The 26,219-nt window shown below is 31.5% G+C and overlaps 1 protein-coding gene across 3 annotated transcripts in view; it reads left to right on the top strand.

Annotated features, from left to right (window-relative positions):
• The window catches only part of LOC125270820 (E3 ubiquitin-protein ligase SH3RF3-like), a 127,765-nt gene extending 103,931 nt beyond the window's left edge, over positions 1 to 23,834 (top strand). The window contains exons 5-11 of one of the 3 annotated variants that reach the window (XR_007185473.1): positions 1,679 to 1,773; positions 4,350 to 4,520; positions 10,722 to 10,948; positions 12,811 to 13,145; positions 15,752 to 16,092; positions 21,408 to 21,766; positions 22,863 to 23,834. Coding sequence is in view for 2 of the 3 variants with exons in the window: in XM_048194802.1 (XP_048050759.1) it covers positions 1,679 to 1,773; positions 4,350 to 4,520; positions 10,722 to 10,948; positions 12,811 to 13,145; positions 15,752 to 16,092; positions 21,408 to 21,576 (1,338 nt within the window). In the remaining variant the exon portion in view is untranslated. Of the gene's footprint in view, positions 1 to 1,678; positions 1,774 to 4,349; positions 4,521 to 10,721; positions 10,949 to 12,810; positions 13,146 to 15,751; positions 16,093 to 21,407; positions 22,518 to 22,862 lie in introns of those variants that run through there. The other 2 variants (XM_048194802.1, XM_048194803.1) reach the window with 2 other exon arrangements.
• The last annotated feature ends 2,385 nt before the right edge of the window (positions 23,835 to 26,219 follow it).

Here is a 26,219-nt window from a genome sequence, read left to right on the forward strand (position 1 = left end):
CTGAACTTCATAGTCTGCTTTATGAAATCAGTTTTGAGTCTTTAGGTTTGAACTGATGTCAGATTGATTCATTCCTTTGTTATGAATCATCTGACCTCTCGCTGCGGTGCTGAAGATGGAGTCTTTGTGTTGTTATTCCAGTCATTTCTGTGTAGTTTCTAGTGTTGAAGTGCCACATGTTGCTGTGTTCAACTCTTCACCCTTTCATGCGTCTCTAATGAATCTGAACTAATGAACGGCTCACGAGGGCCAGATGTCTCTGTTCAGATCCTGTTGTGATTCATTCAGTTCATCTGTGCAGATAAACTAGTACAGATGAACATTAGGATGATTTATGCTGAATGTGATTCTCTGGGACACTCGTTCGTGTTGTTTATTTAGTTATATTCAGCGTCACTGTAGATTTAACAAGAACAAATCGTGAAGATGTGTTTGCCTCGCAAGGATTTTAAAGTGTTTTTATTTGTCCATTAATTTTCCTCAAAATAAGTTTCATGATTCATCCTCATCTTGTGTTTGATTCATTTATGTGATTCAGTTCAGTGAATCGAATCAAATGACTCTGATTCAATGATTCATAAACTTTTAAAAAAGTCATCTCCATCAAAAATGTCATTTTTGTTTGTTTGTTCAAATATATAATATATTAAAATATAAATATATGATGCAATAATTAAGACTTTTTCATGTTTTTGACTGAAGCCTGCATTTATTTGATTAAAAAAATACAGTAAACATTGTGAAATATTATTTCAATTTAAAATAACAGTTTTCAATGTGAATATATTTAAAAATGTAATTTATTCTTGCGATGAGAAAGCTGAATTTTACATTAACGTTAACATTTAAAAAATAGAAATTATTCCAAATTGGATTTTTTTATTGTTTTAGTATAAATATCTTCCGGTCAGTATTGCTGTTTATGACTATGTATTGATGCATATAAATAAAAATGATTAAATATGATTCTTCTTTTATTGAACAATAGTGTGATTATTTAACCGCTTCAGGACGTTTGGCGCGTTTTTTTTTTTTTAATTTAGTGCATTTTTTCATATCACATATTTTAGTAATCATCATTAATTAGGTGTTTTTTGAAAACTTACGAACTCAAAAATTCATCCTGTGAAACCCGTTTTAAAATGGAACGTTGCGTTAACATGGAAACGGTCCTCTAAATTCTTTTAGCAGGCTCCTCCCCCTAGTGGGCGGTGTCAGGTTTCATATTACAAATTTTATTTGAACTACTTTATATTTAAAACGCATATCGTCGGAAAGGTCTGAGTCTCCATATCTGGTGATTGTTTTGTGATAGAAATGTATACATTTGTTACAGGAGAATGCGTCCAGAAAAATTCAGTTGAATGTGGGTGACACCTGGTGGATATTTTTGGTACAGCGCCTAAACAAAAATCTCATGGGGACTTTAATTTTTGTGATACCAACTTCAAATTTGGAACAGAACATGGCTTTGATTTGATAGCAATTTTAGAGTAAAAATATTTGATAAAACATAATTTATAAAAAATAAAAACTGTTTAGTACATTACATTTGATTTACAGTAAATATCATCTTCCATGACTTTTTCATACTTTAATTTTTTGAAGTGAAAGTACTTTTCTACCTGTTTGTCCTTGTGATTTTAAACTGAAAGCACATGACCTGTTGTCTTCACAGGACTCTTCAGTCGCAGGAGCTGCGGTTCCTCCGCGCGTCACGTCTGCGGCCGGAGAGCTGCTCGCCGCTGCTAAAGTCCAGCTGCCTCTCAACATGTAAGTCCACGACTGAGTTAATATAGCGCTGATGTCTGCATTTACATCTGTAAGAGCGTTTGCTCATCTCTGATATGTTTCCTGTCAGATGTTACATTTATGATTTATAGTGTACAGTATGTAAAACTGCGGTTTCCAAGACGTTTATCAGATGTTTTCCAGATTAAGTGCTCTTCAGCAGACATCTTAGAGACGTACCTGTGATATCTGGGTCCTATACATTATTATTATTATTATTATTAATATTGTTTTCATGTATATTGATTTTTATTTATGTATTTTTGACTGAAGTACGAAGGATAATTATATATATTATGTAGATATAGAGAGATTGCATATATTATTTTATTTGTATATAATTATAATTATAATAATATTTATATTTTATTATTATTATAACACTTTTATATTGTTAGTATTACTGTTGTTATTATTATTTAGTAATATTGTATATATTTTTAATATTTATTTGTATTTGTTTATGTATTTTTGACTGAAGTACTAAGGATAATTACATATATTGTGTAGATATAGAGAGATTGTATATATATTTTATTGTACATTTTATATACAATGAAATAAAATATATAGAGAGATTGTATATTTGATTTTTTATATATTAATAATAATAATAATTACATTTTATTAATATATTAATACTTTTATATTGTTGTTATTTTTATTTTTTTATATATTTTTTATATTTATTTTTATGTAATTTGACTGAAGTACTGAAGACAAGTTATATATTTGTAGAAGTATTTTATATATTGTTTGATTTTGTTTTTATATAATAATAATAATAATAGTAATGATAATAATTTAATATTATCATTATTGTATATTCTTGTTTATTCATATTTGAATGAAGTTCTATAGATAATTACATATATTACGTAGATATAGATATTGCATATATTATTTTATGTGTATATAATAATAATAATATTTACATTTTATTATAATAATATTTTTTTATTGTTAGTATTACTGTTATAATTATTTTGTAATATTGTATATATTTTTTATATTTATTTTTATGTAATTTGACTGAAGTACTGAAGACAAAATCTATATTTGTAATAAGATTTTATATATTTTATTTGTATATTAATTATAATAATCATAAATATTAATTATAATATAATTATAATTAATATTTAATTATAATTAAAATTATTTATAAATATATCAATTATAATAATCAATAATAATAATTTAATATGATCATTATTATATTTTTTTATCTATTTTAATGTATATTTATTTTTATGTATATTTGACTGAAGTACTGAAGATAATTACAAATATGTAGATATAGAGAAATTGTATATAGTTTTATTTTTTTATATTTTAATTATAATAATGTTTATATTTCATTATTATATTATATTAATACTATATTATTTTTATGTGTATTTATTAATATTTGACTGAACTACTGAAGATAAAATTATATTTTATATAGTTTAACTTTTATACAATTAAATATTATTGTATAATATTATTATTATTTATAATTTTTATATTTTTTAATATTTGTTTTAATGTATACTTATAATTTGACTTTATATATATATATATATATATATATATATATATATATATATATATATATATATATATATATATATATATATATATATATATATATATATTATTAATATTCAGCCACACTTGAAGCATCTGAATGACTGAATACTGAAGATAAAATAATTAAATTAACACAATTTAATAAAAATCTAGGTGTGTTAATGCATTAGCTGATGTGATTATGTCAGGATCATGTGTTTGAAGGATGAGTGTGTGTGTGTGTGTGTGTGTGTGTGTGTGTGTGTGTGTGTGTTAGCGATCTGTCACTGAAGCTGCTGTTCTTCAGCTCCTCATGCGAGTGATTCATGTGTCCGTAATGAAATCTCTGTGTGTTTCAGCAGCTAACTTGATTAGATCTGGATTCAGTGTAATAAAGTGCTGCTGTCGGAGTTAAATCAAATCTGACAAGAGAAGCACTAGACATGATTCACACACGTGCGTCAGTGCTGATTCGGTTTCGTGAACAGAACAAAAACGACTCTGATTCTTTTGCGACTCTTTGTTGTTGTAGCAACATATTTCGTGAAATATAGCTGTTCATCTGCTGACACACACTTTCAGCACTTGTTAACCTATCAGTGGCGTCTCGCGAATCCCACACGCTCCTCGTTTCTCCATCCGCTCGACTCGTGAAGGAAAATCAAAGTGTTGATGGTGTTTATTCTCTGCGGTCTCTCAAGTGCGATTACAAACACACCGCCGTCAGAACAAGTGTGAACAAGTGTTTCTGATGCCTGCTTTATAAAAGTGGAGAGACAGACGCCATGTTCACTGTTGAATTCCACAGAATAGAGTTAAACTTTTTAGAGTATTACCTTTCATGCACGACAAACAAAATGATTGTCTACTAAAAGAAAAAAACGATTCTGTGAATCTGCGTTAAAAGGCCAACCTGATTAAAATATCCTATTGACTAACCAGAAGTGAGTGTAAGAGCATCAGGAATATTGTTTGCTCATTATCATTTTTATTTTTTTCCGCAGCTATCTGGCCATGTACGCTTACAAACCGCAGAAGGCCGACGAGCTGGAGCTGCGTAAGGGCGAGATGTACCGCGTGACCGAGAAGTGTCAGGACGGATGGTTCAAAGGAACGTCGCTGCGCTCCGGAGCGTCGGGAGTTTTCCCGGGAAACTACGTCACGCCCGTCTCCAGGTGTCTCCTCACGTTCATCATTACTGAAACTAATGAAGAAATAATGTATATTCTCATCACTGTAGCAGTTTAACCTTCTCAGCTGTTGACATTAAAAACTGCATCTCTGTCCAGCTGCTCATCATATACTGTACGTCTGAATGTCTAAAATATTAAACATTATTGATTTACGTATTATTTTCATATCATATTCATAGTAATATGAATTAATATGAATTAGTAATTATAAATGCAGAATTATGAGAAAAAAAGTCAGAATTGAGTTATAAACAATTATGAGAAATATTTTAGAATTACAAGTCATAAACGCAGTATTATGAGGAAAAAAGTTAGAATTATGAATTATAAACTCAGAATTATGAGAAAAAAGTCAGAATTATGAATTATAAACTCAGAAATAAAAAAGTCAGAATTATGATATAAAAGCAGAATTATGAGAAAAAAAGTCAGAATTGTGAGTTATAAAAGCAGAATTATGAGAAAAAAGTCAGAATTATGAGTTATAAAAGCAGTATTATAAGGAAAAAAGTTAGAATTATGATATAAAAGCAGAATTATGAGAAAAAAAGTCAGAATTGTGAGTTATAAACGCAGAATTATGAGAAAAAAAGTCAGAATTATGAGTTATAAACGCAGTATTATAAGGAAAAAAGTTAGAATTATGAATTATAAACTCAGAATTATGAGAAAAAAGTCAGAATTATGAGTTAAACAATTGAGAAAAATTTTAGAATTATGAGTTATAAATGCATAATTATGAGAAAAAAAATAAAAATGAGTTATGCAGAATTATGAGAAAAAAGTCAGAATTATGAGTTATAAACGCAGAATTATAAGAAAAAAGTCAGAATTACAAAATATAAAGTCAGAATTATGAGAAAAAAGATGGAAACGAGCTTCAAACCATCCTGCTCATTTTCATGTAATTGTGTGAATAATCAAGTCATAATTATTTGCAGGTTTCTGTTTGATATTTCTAAATATCTGTTTAATTAAATTACAACACAAACATTAGTTTTTCTAAGTTACAGAATGTGCTGTTGATTTTACAATATTTATAATATTTCATCTTTATTGAGCCGAGGCTGTGAATGTTTTTTCAGCTGATCTTTGAGTTTTTGACTCGCAGTAACAGCACAAGCAAATAAAAGCTCCCTAAATGAAGGAGCGTTTCCTGTGAGTTTCCAGATGCTTATCTCCAGCTGAAGTCATAAATCAGCTCAGCCTGTGCAGGTGCGTTTTACATGCGCAGCCTTTAATGACGGGAGTTGAGAAGGTGAAATTGCTCCGCCGCCACATTGATTAGGATATATAGCTGTTGCATTACTGCTGCGGGCCGCGTGATTAGCATGCGTTTCCACAGGAGAGAGTCTGGAGTGATGATTGTAAAACCAAACATGTCTCCCCTGACTAATATCTATTAGATCTTAGAGCTGCACAATTAATCATTAAAAGATCATGATCTCGATTCAAACACCCACGCGATCTTATTCCTAAATGACAGTCTATTAAAGCTTTGATAAGTTGAATCACAGCCAACATTAAGATCTGTGTTCTGACCCAGTAATGAAACAAGTGAAGTCTTTATGAGTGAGTCATTGAATCATTCATTCAAGAGATTCGTTCGAAAACGCTGATTCATCAGTAATGAAACAAGTGAAGTCTTTTAAAGTGATTCATTGAATCATTCATTCAAGAGATTTGTTCAAAAACACTGATTCATTCAGTAATGAAACAAGTGAAGCATTTATGAGTGAGTCATTGAATCATTCATTCAAGAGATTCGTTCAAAAACGCTGATTCATCCAGTAATGAAACAAGTGAAGTCTTTATGAGTGAGTCATTGAATCATTCATTCAAGAGATTTGTTCGAAAACCCTGATTCATCCAGTAATGAAACAAGTGAAGACTTTGAGTGAGTCATTGAATCATTCATTCAAGACATTCGTTCAAAAACACTGATTCATCCAGTAATGAAACAAGTGAAGTCATTATGAGTGGATTATTGAATCATTCATTCAAGAGATTCGTTCGAAAACGCTGATTCATCAGTAATGAAACAAGTGAAGTCTTTTAAAGTGATTCATTGAATCATTAATTCAAGAGATTTGTTCAAAAACACTGATTCATTCAGTAATGAAACAAGTGAAGCATTTATGAGTGAGTCATTGAATCATTCATTCAAGAGATTCGTTCAAAAACGCTGATTCATCCAGTAATGAAACAAGTGAAGTCTTTATGAGTGAGTCATTGAATCATTCATTCAAGAGATTTGTTCGAAAACCCTGATTCATCCAGTAATGAAACAAGTGAAGACTTTGAGTGAGTCATTGAATCATTCATTCAAGACATTCGTTCAAAAACACTGATTCATCCAGTAATGAAACAAGTGAAGTCATTATGAGTGGATTATTGAATCATTCATTCAAGAGATTCGTTCGAAAACGCTGATTCATCAGTAATGAAACAAGTGAAGTCTTTTAAAGTGATTCATTGAATCATTCATTCAAGAGATTTGTTCAAAAACGCTGATTCATTCAGTAATTAAACAAGTGAAGTCATTATGAGGGAGTCATTAAATCATTCATTCAAGAGATTCGTTCGAAAACGCTGATTCATCCAGTAATGATACAAGTGAAGTCTTTATGACTGAGTCATTGAATCATTCATTCAAGAGATTCATTCAAAAACGCTGATTCATCCAGTAATTAAACAAGTGAAGTCTTTATGAGTGAGTCATTGAATCATTCATTCAAGAGATTCATTCAAAAATGCTATTCATTCAATAATAAGTGAAGTTGAGTGAGTGAGTCATTGAATCATTCATTCAAGAGATTCATTAAAAAAATGCTGATTCATCCATTATTGAAACAAGTGAAGACTTTATATGTGAGTCATTGAATCATTAATTCAAGAGATTTGTTCATAAAAGCTGATTCATCCAGTAATGAAACAAGTTAAGCATTTAAGTCATTGAATCATTCATTCAAGAGATTCGTTCAAAAACGCTGATTCATTCAGTAATGAAATAAGTGAAGTCGAGTGAGTGACTCATTGAATCATTCATTCAAGAGATTCATTCAAAAACGCTGATTCATTCAGTAATGAAATAAGTGAAGTCGAGTGAGTGAGTCATTGAATCATTCATTCAAGAGATTCATTCAAAAATGCTGATTCATCCATTATTGAAACAAGTGAAGACTTTATGTGTGAGTCATTGAATCGTTCATTCAAGAGATTCATTCAAAAATGCTAATTCATCCAGTAATGAAACAAGTTAAGCATTTATGAGTGAGTCATTGAATCATTAATTCAAGAGATTTGTTCAAAAACACTGATTCATCCATTAATGAAACTAGTGACGCCTTTAAGTCATTGAATCATTCATTCAAGAGATTCATTCAAAAACGTTGATTCATCCTGTAATTAAATAAGTGAAGTCTTTGTGTGAGTCATTGAATAATTCATTCAAGAGATTTGTTCAAAAACACTGATTCATTTAGTAATGAAGCAAGTGAAGTCTTTATGTGAGTCATTGAATCATTCATTCAAGAGATTCATTTAAAAAAAAAACACTCATTCATCCAGAAATGAATCAAATGAAGTCTTTATGAGTGAGACATTGATTCATCATTCATTCAAACTGATATTTATTAAAACAATAATTCAATATTTTTTAGACGGCAGCAACTAACAGTCAGAACCTCTAGTAAATTATTTTGTTTGTCTATTCAGAATCGTGGGAGAATCGTAATCTCTATTTTAAGCAAAAAGAAATCATGATTCTCAGTTTATCCAGAATCGTGCAGCTCTATGTGGAATCTGAGTCTCTGTGATTTCTTCATCACATGTTTGCTGAGATTCCCTGTCAGTCTTTGCATATGCTGTTTCAAAACCTCCTGAAATAAAGGTGTAAATTCCTGCGTTCCCAGTGCAGTTTTAGACGTGTGAGTCTGTAATTGGCGAAGCTTCATGTGCGACAGACGAACACACAAGCACCTTTTCTATCATGCAATGAAAGCAGCGATAATGAGCCTGAGACGAGCTGAATCCTCCGGAGTGTGTGTGTGTTTTCAGACAGGTGGAGCGTGTGTAAACACATTAAGCCACAGCTCTGGGCTTCTGGGAATCATTTTCCCTCAGGTGGCCTTCATACAGGAGGGTCAACATCAAAACGTGATTAGTTTCACTTAGAGCGGCTCGTATCGGAGGAATTCACTGGTGTAAATCCCCATCTCTCCTCTGTCTGTACGGGTTCACCTCAGTCTGATTAATGCAGCACAAAACGTCCGATGAAATGAAGTCATTAAGCGTTAAATGTCAGCAGACACAGAAGATTTGAGTCGCTCATTCCTGCATCCCAAACTATACAGAATAATTACGAGTTGAATCGTTGCTTGAGTTTATTTTGTGGTTTTGTGACAGAATGTGCGTGATGAACATCTAGTTTTAAAGCTGCTGCCATTAACAGGTTGATTTTCTCTGATGGCTTCAATCTTCTGGCAGGACTTCACACTTGATCAGTGGTTCTCCTCGACTCACTAGAGGGATGAAAAATGACTTAAAATGAGACAAAACAACATACAGATAAAACTCAGGGTATAAACTGACATCATGTTTCTTATTTTAATTTGTTCCCTCAACAAATGTCATTTTTCTTTAAGAACAGGGGCTTCTTTTATCAAACGGCATTTTATGGATTTTATCTGTCAAAAATCAGGAATAAATCAGGATTTATAAAGACAAAAACTGACGTAAAAATGTGTATGAAATTTCTGTGCTCTTGTATACCAGTAATTAAAATAATCCAATACTGTTGACTAAATATATATAATTATATATATTATATATAATTAAATAAATATAATAAATAAATATAATAAATATAATATTTTTTTATATATATATATATATATATATATATATATGCATATTATTAAAATATTTATTATTCATTAAAATACATTTATATGAATACATTTTATTATTTTTATTTTTTTACTTATATATTTATAATGTAATATTTTTATATATTTTTTAAATTAAATATATATTATTAAATTAATATATAATAAATATATTATATTTATATATTTATAATATATATATATATATATATATATATATATATATATATATAATATAATATATAAAAATAATAATATAATATAATAAATATATTTAATATACATATTATTAAATATATGTAAATTATTAAATATATTATTTTTAATTTAATTTAATATATATTAAATAAATATAATAATAAATAGTGTATATATATATATATATATATATATATATATAAAAAAATAAAATATAAATTATATATAATTATATGTATATTATTAAATATATATTATTATTAACTCAGAAAGGTTGTAAAGACATCATTAAAGTAATTATTATTAAATTAAATTTATATTATTAAATATATATATATATATATATATATATATATATATATATATATATATATATATACATACAGTACAGTCCAAAAGTTTGGAACCACTAAGATTTTTAATGTTTTTAAAAGAAGTTTCATCTGCTCACCAAGGCTACATTTATTTAATTAAAAATACAGTAAAAACAGTAATATTGTGAAATATTATTACAATTTAAAATAACTGTTTTCTATTTGAATATATTTGCCAAAGTAATTTATTCCTGTGATGCAAAGCTGAATTTTCAGCATCGTTACTCCAGTCTTCAGTGTCACATGATCCTTCAGAAATCATTCCAAACAAATTCCTTGGAAAACATTGGATATCATTGGTGATTAAAGTGTAAAGACAGAAGAACATTCACTTAAACTGAAACTTGTGTAATTATAAATAATTCAAATTAAATTCTATAATTATTGTATTTAACATCAGTTTACCATGAGGTATTTACTAACATTAGTGAATGCATTAACTAACATGAACTGAGAATGAGAACTGCAGGTTTTTTGTGCTGAAATAATGTGAATCTCTCTGATGATTCATGAGTCAATAGTTGATTCCTCTGGGATCTCCGTTTCTAATCCATCTCTAATCCTCCATTAGTGTCCTCAGGCCAAGCATGACCTGAAGAGATGTTACACACGTCATCTAGCCCAGCGGTCAATACACATCTGAGAAGCGTTGCTCAATAATCTTCTGAACTCAGTTTTGCATTAGCGCTCATGTCTGCGTGTTTGTGAATGTGTGTCCGCAGGGCTCCGTTTGCCGTCGGTCAGACGCGCTCCTGTCTCTCTGGAGCGGCTCAGTCTAAGGTGGTTCCTGGATCTCCGGGCTCCGCCGGCCCCTCGAGTCCCGTCCTGATGGCCTCTGCATCTCGCTCCAGCACGCCGCTGTCCAGCCCGTCGTCTCCGCACATGAAGAACTGTCTGCGCTTGTCCAGCCAGCAAACTGTCAATCAAGCGCGCTCCGCCATGCAGTTAGGTGAGTCGCGTGCGGACGGACATCAGTGAAAGTTGATGTGAGCCCTTTAATTCAGCGTTTCCCAACAATTCATGTTTTCAGCGGTGGATGATGCATTGACATATTATAATTAACTAAAACTAAAACCATAAAAAAACATCTTGGCTACTTAAAATAAAATAAATGTTAACCGAAAACAAACAAAAAAAACATTTATTTTATATCAGCTAAATGCCAAAGCATTTTCATTTAGTTTAAATTGATGAACTAAAATAACAAAAAACTAAAACCGAAATAAAATTAATATTTAATATAGACATATTTAAAAAATAAATTAATAAAAATAGCAAAATTACACACAAAAGATAAATGTTAACTTAAATAAAATAAAATAAAAAACATAAATAAAAATTGAAAAAAGCATATAGACATAAAAAACAACAACAAAATAAACATGAATGAAAATAAAATTAAATATTAAAAAACTTAAACTTGCTGAGGCAATATTTCTCATTTTCATTTAGTTTAACTTGGACTAAAATAACAACTAAAAAAATATTAAAATATATTTATATAATAAAAAAATATTTTTCAAATATAACTATGGTCATATTTAAATATAAATAAATAAACTAATTAAAATGACAAAAAACTAATAAAAGTGATGATTAACTAATTAACTAGTTTTAACTAATTTAACAAATTTAAACTAATTTAGTTTAAACTAATTTAACAAAGTTTACTTTAAACTAATTTAACCAATTAAAATGAAAAATAAAAAATAAATCAAACTATTAATAAAAACTAAAACTGAAATAAAAAAGCATCAACAAAATTACTAAAGCTTTAAAAACTATAGTCATTTTAAAAACCTAATAAAAATTACAACACAATTATGAAAACTTTAACTCAAATTAAAATGAAAATGGAAAATAAGAAAAAAATGAAAAAATTAATAAAAAATAAAACTGAAATAAAAATTAATAAAAAGTATATAGTCATATTTAAAAACTAATAAAAATGACAACAAAATTATGAAAACTAACTCTAATGAAAATGTAAAATAGAAAATAAATCAAAATATAAATAAAAACTAAAACTGAAATAAAAATGAATATATAGTCATATAAAAAAACTAACAAAAATGACAACAAAATTTTGAAAACTAGCTCAAATTAAAATAAAAATGGAAAGTAAAAAAATTAAAATTAATTCAAAATAGTCTAAAACTGAAATAAAAATTAACAAAAACTATAGACATGTTTAAAATAAATGGATAAATGCCGACAAAATGACTAAAATTAACTAAAATGAAAATAACTTCTATCAGTACAGCAGTGCATATTACATCAAGTATTAGTTAATTCATACTGAAAGTTTCTGCAGTGTTTGTCTTCACACACACACACACACACACACACACACACACACACACACACACACACACACACACACACACTGCGCTGCAGATGGCAGGAGTTTTTACCGTGTGTCAGCTCTGCGCCAATGAAGCGTGTTAACGTGACGCGCTCTGTAATCTATTCAGGTCAGATCGCCGCGCTGCTGTGTGTGCGAGTGTGTTCACGGAAGACGCATTAGCGTGGTAAAGGAGCTTGTTAAAGCATTTTACAGCTCAGATAAGATGTCTGCTGTAATGAATGCCTTGCCGCTCGCGTTGGCAGTAATTGCCGGGTTGCATTCTCGGCAGTTCTTGAACTTTGAGGAACGCAGCGAAGCTCGAGCAGGGACGGGACGCCGTCTCACTGCAGATGAGACCTGTGACATCTTTTAATCGCACTCACGACGGGCTAAACCAAACCCACATGACGAGACACTTAGGACTGTTCAAAATAATAGTATTTATTCTTTTATTATCCACACAGTCCACAGTCCTCCGGCGAGCAGCAGCCCCGAGCGGCCCGCGGCGGCCGTGACCCCTCTGCGACCCCAGGGCAGCCCCTCACGCTCCCCCGCTCGACCCCTCTCTATGGTGGCGGCGCCTCAGGTGCATCCCTCGCTGCAGTCCGGTCCGCTCTCTCCGGCCTCCGTACGACCCCTCATGCCTCTGACCTCCGCCGCGGCCGCCATCACGCCGCCCAACGTCACCGCGGCCCATCTGAACGGAGGAGACGCGTCTGTCTGTGCGCTGCAGCCCGCTTCACCCGCGCACGCCGCAGTCGCCGGCCATCCCAAACACGAGGAGAAGAAGGTGGAGAAGGTCAGTGAAGCTCATGAATATATTCATAGAAATTAATTCAAATTCATAGTAGCAATAAATCAAATTCATTTTGACGCAAATTTTGTTTTTATTATGCATTTATTGTCCCTTATGATTACTAGTAGTTGTATATAAGTGCATACTAGTACTTGTTTTCATAGTATATGGATTTTGTTATGTAATTAATTACATGATGTGGCGATTAATTAATCTAATTAATCGCAAATTTATCGTACATCAAATTTATCCCCAAAAGATAATTTGAAGTCATTTTTATGTAAAGAATCAAATAGACATTACAAAAAGTAGATTAATATTTGATTCGACAGAATCTATTACACAAACTTTTGGACCATAAGGTTGAGAAAATTATGGCTGAATTTTAATTTTGGGGTAAACTATATTTTTTTATTAATATGGAAATATGAAATTGAAAGTAAACATATGGTCAACTGATGTTTTATGAATCATTTTTTTAGAGAAGTTAATTTACTGAAGGCTATCAAGAAAGCTAGGTTACTAAGTTAATTTAATTCACAATATGTGCACATTTATTATTAATTATTGATGACATATGTATCACTTTTATTTTGTTTTTCATTTTTTATTCAAAATATTCACAGACTTGTTAACTATTGCCTATCAAGAACTATAGGCTATGCAAACACTTAGCACCCACAGAAAAATATTAGATATAGAAAGCCCCAGCAGCAACCACACCTTAGCAACACCCCAGCAACTGCCTAGCAACCACCCAGAATGCCCCAGCAACCGCTTGGCAACCACACAGAACACCCTAGCAACACCCAGTAACCACCTAGCAATCACCTAGAACACCCTAGCAACTGTCTAGAAATCACTCAGAATGCCCCAGCAGCAACCCCCTAGCAAATGTCTCTGGATCTCAGACGCCTCCCGGTGGCCTGGTTTGGATTTGCGTGTGATTCTCCCGTCAGCTCTGTTGGGAGTGATTAGTGTGGCTCAGATCCACCAAAACCCAGAATGACTTTCCCAGATAAACCTTCTACTCCCACATACAGCAGCAGTGTCACAGCAGAACAACCATAACTCAAACATCCTTCTGTTCTCACCATCAGCAGATTCACAAGATCACATGATTCCACAGATACTGCTGTTTAAAGAGCTGTTTGTAATACGACCCTATGAAATCCGTTTGATTTTTTTCCTCAAATTCTGTTTGATTTTTTTCTGGATTCTGTGTTAATATATATTTATTTATTTATTTATTTATTTTTTAATTTCTGTTGTCTGTTTTAATTTTTCTGGATTCTGTTTTAATAATTTAATTAATTCATTAATTTATTATTATTAGTTTTAGAATTTCTGTGTTTTAATTTATCTGGATAATTTAATAATTTATTCAATAGTTTAATTAATTAATTTATTATTATTATTATTATTATTATTATTATTATCATAATTTCTGTATTTGTTTTAATCTTTCTGGATTCTGTTTTAATAATTTAATTAATTATATTATTATTGTTATTATTATTATTTACAGAATATTTTGTGTTTGTTTTTTATTTTTCTGGATTCCGTTTTAACAATTTAATTAATTTATTATTATTATTATTATTATTATCAAAATTTCTGTTTTTGTTTTAATTTTTCAGGATTCCTTTTTAATAATGATTTTTTAAATTATTATTATTATTATTATTATTATTTTTTTTTTTTTAAAGATTTTCTGTGTTGCCTGTTTTAATTTTCTGGATATATGATTTAATAAAAATATATAATCTAAAATGGTGGTAGTGAAGGCATAAAACATTGTCTTAATTTAAATTTTTAACGATCAATAAGAATTAATTGAATTCATAAAATTTTAACAATTTAATAATTTCTTATCATTTTTTACAGTAATAGGACCCCAATGAAATGTTTTTTTTTTCTTTTTTCTTTTCGTAAATTCTGTGTAGTCTGTTTAATATTTCTGGATTTATGATTTAATACAGTTTTATTAACGAAAATAGTGGCAATGAAATGAAGGCAAAAAAATTAATTTAATTAATCTTTTAAAAAGTAATCAAATGGAAATTCAGTTTTGTTTTTGGCAAACAAAGTGCTTACTTAAAACTAAAACCATAAAAAACCTTTTCATTACTTAAAAATAAAGTAAACGTTAACTAAAATAACTAATTTTATTTCAGCTAGTTGAAGCAACATTTTTATTAAGTAAAAATTAATCAAAATGATATAGACAAAAACAGTAATAAATCAATTAATTACAACAAAATTACTAAAACTAACTAAAATTAAAATAAAAATTCAAAATATTTAAAACATCTCAGTGATGCTAAAATAACACTGGTTTACTGCTTCAATTAAAACATGGAAAACATTGTGTGATATTCCTTAAAAAATAAAGTTTTAATAATGTTCATGTATTTTCTTCATATAGTGAGATGAGCGTCACACAGCATTTGATGAAGCGTGCAGCTCTACTTTTGATTTATTCATCCAACATTTGCCAAGTTCCGTGACATTCTGTGTTCTACTGTAAATTCCTTTTTTATGACTGATTCCGTGATTCCGTCCGCGACTCATGAAAACACCAGTATCTCTGTCTGTTTCTCACACAGAAGGAAAAGAAGAGCAGTGGCCTCCTCAAGCTGCTTTCTGGAGCCGCAGCCAAAAAGAAGTCTCGCTCGCCGCCGTCCGTCTCTCCCACACATGAGCCGGCCTCCACCTCGTCCTCGGTGCAGGGAGCCATGGCTCCCGAGCTGCGCTCCGCCGGCGGTCACGGCCGGGCCGGATCCTGCCCCATCGAGAGCGAGATGCAGGGAGCCATGGGCATGGAGCCTCTGCACAGAAAGTCTGGCTCGCTGGATCTCAACTTCTCCGTGTCTCCACCAGCTCGACAGGCCTGCTCGTCCTCACCGCTGGCCGTCCGGCCCGAACCCAAGCCATTATCCCGAGAGAGGTGAGCCTGCACTCCTAAATAAAGCCTCTATATTAGCATCTGTGATTTCATGAAGGGCCTTTAACATAAATGGAGGCTTTTCAATGCACAAAATGGAAAAAGATTATTAAAATATTCTCCACACTAAAAAAAGTGGAACTGCTCACAGAAAGGTTCTTGGAGGACCCAAAAATGACTCTTCTGTTGCTTTGCAGTGAAAACCCTCTTTTGCAACCTTTATTTTTAAGAGTGTCAGTGTTAATATCTCCTCACTGTGGCTGGCAAATGAAAATTAAAACTTGAGATAAAAATGCACATTCGAATGAAAGAACATACTGTTGAAAAATGACAAAAACGAGAGCCTAGGTTTCATAATTGTATGCAATTCAGTTAAAAAATAAACACACTTTAACCACCAGGTTTGTTCTTGCGCAATATTGTTTGTATTTATCCGTTTCATATGAAAGCTTGTTTCCACCACTAAATAAAAATAAAGGTAATTGCGACTTTAATAGTTTAATTTATAAACTCGAAATTGTGTTATAAAGTCAGAATTGCGAGAAATAGTCAGAATTGCGAAATATAAATTCAAAATTGCGAGTTATAAAGTCAGAATTGTGAGAAATAAACTCGAAATTGCGAGAAATAAAGTCAGAATTGCAAGTTATAAACTCGAAATTGTGAGAAACAAAATAAGAATTGCGAGAAATAGTCAGAATTGCGAGAAATAGTCAGAATTGCGAAATATAAACTCAAAATTGCGAGTTATAAAGTCAGAATTGCGAGTTATAAACTCGAAATTGTTATAAAGTCAGAATTGTGAGATATAAAGTCAGAATTACGAATTATAAAGTCAGAATTGCGAGATATAAAGTCAGAATTGCGTGATATAAAGTCAGAATTGCAAATTATAAAGTCAGAATTGCGAGATATAAAGTCAGAATTGCGAGTTATAAACTCGAAATTGTTATAAAGTCAGAATTGTGAGATATAGTCAGAATTGCGAGTTATAAACTCGAAATTGTTATAAAGTCAGAATTGTGAGATATAAAGTCAGAATTACGAATTATAAAGTCAGAATTGCGAGATATAAAGTCAGAATTGCGAATGATATAAAGTCAGAATTGCAAATTATAAAGTCAGAATTGCGAGATATAAAGTCAGAATTGTGAGATATAAAGTCAGAATTGCGAGTTATAAACTCGAAATTGTTATAAAGTCAGAATTGTGAGATATAAAGTCAGAATTACGAATTATAAAGTCAGAATTGTGAGATATAAAGTCAGAATTACGAATTATAAAGTCAGAATTGCGAGATATAAAGTCAGAATTGCGAGATATAAAGTCAGAATTGCAAATTATAAAGTCAGAATTGCGAGATATAAAGTCAGAATTATGAGATATAAAGTCAGAATTGCGAGATATAAAGTCAGAATTGCGTGATATAAAGTCAGAATTGTGAGATATAAAGTCAGAATTGCAAATTATAAAGTCAGAATTGCGAGATATAAAGTCAGAATTGTGAATTATAAAGTCAGAATTGCGAGATGTAAAGTCAGAATTGCGAAATATAAATTCAAAATTGCGAGTTATAAAGTCAGAATTTTGAGAAATAAACTCGAAATTGCGAGAAATAAAGTCAGAATTGCAAGTTATAAACTCGAAATTGTGAGAAACAAAATAAGAATTGCGAGAAATAGTCAGAATTGCGAAATATAAACTCAAAATTGCGAGTTATAAAGTCAGAATTGCGAGTTATAAACTCTAAATTGTTATAAAGTCAGAATTGCGAGATGTAAAGTCAGAATTGCGAGATATAAAGTCAGAATTGTGAGTTATAAACTCGAAATTGTTATAAAGTCAGAATTGTGAGATATAAAGTCAGAATTACGAATTATAAAGTCAGAATTGCGTGATATAAAGTCAGAATTGCAAATTATAAAGTCAGAATTGCGAGATATAAAGTCAGAATTGTGAGATATAAAGTCAGAATTACGAATTATAAAGTCAGAATTGTGAGATATAAAGTCAGAATTACGAATTATAAAGTCAGAATTGTGAGATATAAAGTCAGAATTGTGAGTTATAAACTCGAAATTGTTATAAAGTCAGAATTGTGAGATATAAAGTCAGAATTACGAATTATAAAGTCAGAATTGCGTGATATAAAGTCAGAATTGCGAATTATAAAGTCAGAATTGCGAGATATAAAGTCAGAATTGCGAGATATAAAGTCAGAATTGCAAATTATAAAGTCAGAATTGCGAGATATAAAGTCAGAATTGAATTATAAAGTCAGAATTGCGAGATGTAAAGTCAGAATTATGAGATATAAAGTCAGAATTGCGAGATATAAAGTCAGAATTGCCAAATATAAACTCAAAATTGCGAGATATAAAGTCAGAATTGCGAGTTATAAAATCGAAATTGTTATAAAGTCAGAATTGCGAGTTATAAAGTCAGAATTGCAAATTATAAAGTCAGAATTGCGAGATATAAAGTCAGAATTGTGAATTATAAAGTCAGAATTGCGAGATATAAAGTCAGAATTGCGTGATATAAAGTCAGAATTGCGAGTTATAAAGTCAGAATTGCGAGTTATAAAGTCAGAATTGCAAATTATAAAGTCAGAATTGCGAGATATAAAGTCAGAATTGCGTGATATAAAGTCAGAATTGCAAATTATAAAGTCAGAATTGCGAGATATAAAGTCAGAATTGCGAGTTATAAAGTCAGAATTGCAAATTATAAAGTCAGAATTGCGAGATATAAAGTCAGAATTGCGTGATATAAAGTCAGAATTGCGAGTTATAAAGTCAGAATTGCAAATTATAAAGTCAGAATTGCGAGATATAAAGTCAGAATTGCGAGTTATAAAGTCAGAATTGCGAGTTATAAAGTCAGAATTGCAAATTATAAAGTCAGAATTGCGAGATATAAAGTCAGAATTGCGAGTTATAAAGTCAGAATTGCAAATTATAAAGTCAGAATTGCGAGATATAAAGTCAGAATTGCGAGATATAAAGTCAGAATTGCAAATTATAAAGTCAGAATTGCGAGTTATAAAGTCAGAATTGCAAATTATAAAGTCAGAATTGCGAGATATAAAGTCAGAATTGCGTGATATAAAGTTAGAATTGCGAGTTATAAAGTCAGAATTGCGAGTTATAAACTCGAAATTGTTATAAAGTCAGAATTGCAAATTATAAAGTCAGAATTGCGAGATGTAAAGTCAGAATTATGAGATATAAAGTCAGAATTGCGAGATATAAAGTCAGAATTGCGAGTTATAAACTCAAAATTGTTATAAAGTCAGAATTGCGAGTTATAAACTCGAAATTGTTATAAAGTCAGAATTGCAAATTATAAAGTCAGAATTGCAAATTAAAAGTCAGAATTGCGAGATATAAAGTCAGAATTGCGAGATATAAAGTCAGAATTGCGAGTTATAAACTCAAATTGTTATAAAGTCAGAATTGCGAGTTATAAACTCGAAATTGTTATAAAGTCAGAATTGCGAGTTATAAACTCGAAATTGTTATAAAGTCAGAATTGCAAATTATAAAGTCAGAATTGCAAATTAAAAAGTCAGAATTGCGAGATATAAAGTCAGAATTATGAGATATAAAGTCAGAATTGCGTGATATAAAGTCAGAATTGCGATTTATAAACTCAAAATTGTTATAAAGTCAGAATTGTGAGATATAAAGTCAGAATTGCAAATTATAAAGTCAGAATTGCGAGATATAAAGTCAGAATTGCGTGATATAAAGTCAGAATTGCGAGTTATAAACTCAAAATTGTTATAAAGTCAGAATTACGAATTATAAAGTCAGAATTGCGAGTTATAAAGTCAGAATTGCAAATTATAAAGTCAGAATTGCGAGATATAAAGTCAGAATTGCGAGATATAAAGTCAGAATTGCGTGATATAAAGTCAGAATTGCGAGTTATAAAGTCAGAATTGCGAGTTATAAACTCGAAATTGTTATAAAGTCAGAATTGCAAATTATAAAGTCAGAATTGCGAGATGTAAAGTCAGAATTATGAGATATAAAGTCAGAATTGCGAGATATAAAGTCAGAATTGCGAATTATAAAGTCAGAATTGCGAGATATAAAGTCAGAATTGTGAATTATAAAGTCAGAATTGCGAGATATAAAGTCAGATTTATGAGATATAAAGTCAGAATTGCGAGATATAAAGTCAGAATTGTGAATTATAAAGTCAGAATTGCGAGATGTAAAGTCAGATTTATGAGATATAAAGTCAGAATTGCGAGTTATAAACTCGAAATTGTTATAAAGTCAGAATTGCGAATTATAAAGTCAGAATTGCGAGTGATAAAGTCAGAATTGTGTGATAAAAATTAGCAATTATACCCTTTTTTATTTTTAATTCAGTGGCAGAAACAAGCGTCCATAGCTTCGCCCTCTTGTGGACTGTTGAATTAAAAGTCAATGCTCTCATTTATAAAACGCACATATGATTGTACTTGATCCTAAATTCTATGGATTTCATCCTACATCAAAAGTGAGGAACAAATCGGCAAAAACAGTATGCGTATGAACTTATTTCACTCATATATACCAGTAATTCAATAATTGCCTATTTCAATAAATAGTATTTCAATAAATCCCTGCCATGGCATCATTAAAAAAAAAAAATAAGAAAGAAAAAGAAAATCATGTTTTTATCAAAGACTTCATCCAGATGGGATTTAGAACGATGATCAAAGCTTCACAGTCGTTTCCTCTTCATGGGTTCAACATTTCATTGCAGTTTTGATTTCTATGCTGTTTAATGTTTGATGATCGTGTCATTTATGTGCGTCAGCAATGCTTCTATCGCTTGTTTCTGCTTCTTCTTCACCTGTGTTTTGATCCAGAGATTCTGTACTCATTCAGAAGATGTGTAATAGCGCCCCCTAATGTATAACAGTGAAAACATGGGAAAGAGTTAAAGCGTAAAGATAAATAGACAATCACAGTATGCATTAATATTATTATATGAGCAAATGATCAACTGCTTTGTGATTATTACATCACTAAAATTAATTTATTAATTTTGTATGATTTCTTAAAAAAAAAAAAAATTATATATATATATATATATATATATATATATATATATATATATATATATATGTATAAATTTTTTTTTTTTTTTTTTTTTTTAAAGGGAATGGTATTGATTTGATTTATTAATTTGATTTAAAAAGCCTTCAATCTGATTGTAAAAGCCCTGCAGATACTGTGCTGTTGTTGAACACAAGAACTTATCTGTGTAAATGTTTCACTCGTCGTGTAAAAGCGTGTCCGTTCTCTTCCCTTCAGGTACCGTGTGCTCGTCCCGTACCCGCCGCAGAGCGAGGCCGAGATTGAGCTGAAGGAAGGCGACATTGTGTTTGTGCACAAGAAACGTGAGGACGGCTGGTACAAGGGGACGCTTCAGCGCACCGGCCGGACGGGCCTCTTCCCCGGCAGCTTTGTGGAGAGTTTCTAGATGAGAAGCACCAGCCAACAAGCTCCGATTCCCGTGACGGGATCTCCAGGATCGTCCGGAATATCTCATGCTCATAATGCCCAGAATAAGCAGACACACAGTCATGAAGACGAGCACAAAGAGGAGCATCTTCACTGCCATCGTCCTCATACATCCGTTAGGAATAAATGATGCTCATCTGCAGGAGCGTGTGAGTCTGCGGCGCCCTCTTGTGTGCGTGTGTGGATCACATCTCAGATCTTCATCAGGTCCTCACAGATTCCTGCAGCGACCGCTTCATCCTCACTTTTCTTCCCTTCTTTAATCAGCAGATCTGAATGAGAACGACACGAGGATGTTATTCATAGAGATATCAGATGAATGTAGTGAGTGATGAAGCTCATCAAACCTGTCATATTTCACACCAAAATCAACATTTTGCATTATTTTTGACTATTTTCCCACTAGATTCTCATTACTGTAATGCAAATGAATTCATGATATATTATTTAAATGGTAAATATTAATACAGCATGTTAGTATTAGTATAGTAGTGCCTTTATGCTCATTCAAAAGAAAAATAGTGCATTACAGGATTGAGAATTGTAAATAAACTCAAAAATAATGAGAGTTTATGGTTAAAATGTGTTTAATTGTGAAAACAATGTCACAATAATTAACATTAAAATGTATATTTTCATATATACATATATATATATATATATATATATATATATACACTACCTGTCAAAAGTTTGGAATAATTACTTTTTGTGGAATAAGTTTGGAATAATTACTAATTACTTTTTAATTATTATAATTACTATCAATTATTATTGGTGCTTATAGTTGTTCGTATTATTATCAGTGTTGAAAACAGTTGTGCTGCTTCAGTTTTTTGTGCAAACCGTGATACATTTTATTTTTTCAGGATTCTTTGATGAATAGAAAGTTGAAAAGAACAGCATTTATTTGAAATAGAATCTTTTGTAACATTATAAATGTTTTTAATGTCACTTTGATCAGTTTAATGTGTCCTTGATGAATAAAAGTATTGTTTTTCTTTTTTTACAAAAAAAAACTTACTGACACCAAACTTTTGAAGTGAGTGTATATATATAATTATATATAATATAAAATATTTTTGTTTGTTTTTGGACTGAAATATGACATATGGCATGTTTTGGTGAGATTCACTCACAGGTTTGTTCTTACTGAAGCTCGTTTACAGTGATGGTACAGTGAAACTCTTTGTGAAAGCACAAACTCTTTTTATTGGTTTTATATGCTGGTTCTGTCTTTCCTAGTGAATCATGGGATGTGCATGCCGGTTTACTGCCTCATCAGTCTTTACAGACATTATCTGTCTCTGGTTTACTGAGCGTCCCGTGGAGGTTTGATGCCTGAAGCGTCTTTGCTCTCTACCTGCTGGTGTTGAGCTCCATAGAGTTTCAAGAACTATTTTCATGAATTTTCCATGTGCTCAATGTGCCGTAGACCAGAAACCGACTCTACGCGAGTACACAAACGTGTTTGACCAGGTGTGTATTTAATTGGCGCATATCAGTATTGTTTTAAATAATCATAATCTTCCCCTCCTTCTCACAGTGACTTCTCTTCTCTGATGATGAGGGCGGGGCAACCTGTCACTCACATGAGATCCACCAATAGCAAACCACAACCATCCAATCAATCAAAATCAAGCCCCACATTACATTTGTTCTTGTTTGCAAAGCATTTCACTCTGATATATGTCACAACGGGGAAGAAAAGACGAGCGCAACTTCAGTTTCATGCCGACACTAATGTGTTGTGAGTGCATTTCAAACATCCGTGTTCCTGTACTCGTGTAGAGTTTGTTTCAGGCGTTTATCAGAAGCCGTTTTATCTCCGTCAGACGCTGCTCTACATTAGAGGAGACCGACGGACCTGTTGAGTTCAGATGAAGCAGCACATCTTTATTTTTATAGACGCTCAGGAGAGACTCAAACAACAACCAGCATCACAGCGGCGTCTGAAGCACAAACTCACCGTCACACACAGTGGGGTTCAGTCAGAGGAGAACATGTTTCATTTCATGAATTGAGGCTAAATTAGTTATTTTCTGTGGTTCAGCCAACAAAATATCTTTGTCATTCTTATTAAATTCCTCTTGAAAATACAGTAGTGGCCAAAGGTGAATGACCTCAAAAGTTTGGAAAAATGTTTTTGAAGGAAGTCTCTTCTGCTCATCAAGACTGCATTTATTTGATCAAAAATACAGTAAAAATTGTGAAAAATTATTCCAATGTAAATCAGCTGTTTTCTATGTGAATATATAGTAAAGTGTAATTTATTCCTGTGATTAAAAACTGAATTTTCAGCATCATTATTCTAGAAATCATTCTAATATGCTGATTTGATACTCAGTTATTTCTAGAATGATTTGTGAAGGATCATGTGACACTGAAGACTGGAGTAATGATGCTGAAAATTCAGCTTTGATCACAGAAATAAATTACGCTTTACTATATATTCACATAGAAAACAGATATTTTACATTGGAATAATATTTCACTATTTTTTACTGTATTTTCTGTATTGTTTTTCTGTATCAAATAAATGCAGGCTTGATAAGCAGAAGAGACTTCTTTCAAAAACATTAGATATAGTAATTTTTCTGAACTTTTGACCAGTACTGTATTTTAAATATGATGCAAGAGCAAAACACTAAACTTGATTAAGGTATTTATCCTTATTTATCAAAATTATTCGTCAAAAAAAAAAAAAGTCAAACTACAGCTACAGGTTTTATTTTAATGTGCAAAAAAATGCATAGAAAACTGAACAAAAAGCTGAGAGGAAAAGGCAAACATTGAATACAACAATAATCAGTTATTAATATTTAGTTGGTTCTCTTGTGTTCATAATTTCTTTGTATGACAGCCTGGATAAAAATGATGCACACATATTTAATATTTGAAGATGTCAGATTTGCTGGACATCACTTTTAGCCGCTACTGTACATATTTCATTAGATAGCGGGTTTGAAATTTACATTTATGCAGATTTGGCAGATGTTTTTATCCAAAGTGACCAACCAGGGTTATAGTTAACTGAGACTAAAACTAAAGCCATAAAAAAAAAAAAAAAAAAAAAAAAAAACATTTTTGTTGCTTTGTTACCTGAAATAAAATATTTATTTTATTTCATCTAGTTGCCGAGGCAAAATTTCTCATTTTCATTTACTTTAACTTAAAATAACTAAAACTGAAATAAAAAATAATAAAATGACTAAAACACTAGAAAATTCAACTAAAATTTAAATGAAAACAAAATACCTAATTCCTTGGGAATTGAACCCGTTACCTCACCATTGATTTATTTTAAATGAAAATGCTCATTTACATCGAATTAAACATGCGTCCACACTGACAGAGGTCCACTGGTGTGTGTTTTACATACTAAATCAGTCCAGAGACGTCCGGGCCGCTCACAGTGACGTGTTCTTATGTTCGGTCTGCACTGATTTTTAAAGTCACCATGAAATCAGAATGAACAATTCTTGTTTTTTCATGGAATATTGCAGTGTTTATTATAAATGTTGATCATTATTGTTTTAAATTCATGTGCCTCGTAATTTTGAATCAGAATAACTTCCCCTCCCTCTCTCTGATGATAACATTTGTTCTTGTTTGCAAAGCAATTTCACTCAGATATACGTCACAATAGGAAAGACGAGCTCAACTTTGGTTTCATGCTGACTTGAGTTGTTAGTCTATATCCACATGCCCTACACTGACATCATTGCAGTGTATTTTGCCCTTAAACAATAGTGTTATTAACATACGAACGCGTCCTGTGTAAATGCCCCTTTACGCCGCAGCTGTGGTTTGTGTTATACAGTACAAAAGAAGCATCTAAAGCTGCTGCTGATGGTTAATAAGAACACATTTATGAATATAAAGGTGAAAAGCATCAATATTAAAGAGTCGTGAGCACATGGATTCCTCCTTTTCCAGCAGATTCAACATTATTCAGCGTTGAAGTCGACGCTCGTTCTTCATAAGCACAAGATGATTCATCCACATGTTCGCACGAGTGACTTGGTTTCTATTTCTTTGGACGGATTCCTACAGTGTTTTTATTCTCATGCTCTGTACGTCGTGCTCTTTTTATCAGATCATTGCGGATTTGATCATGGTGCCGTGTTTTACACATTTGGGGTTTCGGCACAAGTGCCATTTTTGCTCGCCAAAAGACAAGCACACGTTGGTCTCCATGTTGGAGATGAGATGATGGTTCCTGCTTCTGTTCTGACCATTGAAAAGAGGAATAATTCACCTTCAGATGATCATTCTGTCTTTATTTACTCAGACCCGTGCGATGTGATTTTTACAGGAGTTTTGCGTTATAAATAATGCCAGAATGATTCATGAGAATATTTCCTTCAGATCGTTTCAGCATGAACTCTAACATGAACGAAGAAGCTCTATATGATGACATATTTATATGCTACTGGTGCTAGAGTGGAGATGTTGGGGAATATTTCCTCAAGAACTTGTTCTCTGGTATTTGACATTGTTTTCATTTTCACATTGTCTTATACTGATTATGATGATAATGTGGTTTGTTTGTTTTTGTTTTGTTTGTCAAGTACATTTTAGCAATAAATGCCTTTGATT

The sequence above is a fragment of the Megalobrama amblycephala genome, linkage group LG6 (genome assembly GCF_018812025.1).
Source record: "Megalobrama amblycephala isolate DHTTF-2021 linkage group LG6, ASM1881202v1, whole genome shotgun sequence".
NCBI lineage: Eukaryota > Metazoa > Chordata > Actinopteri > Cypriniformes > Xenocyprididae > Megalobrama > Megalobrama amblycephala.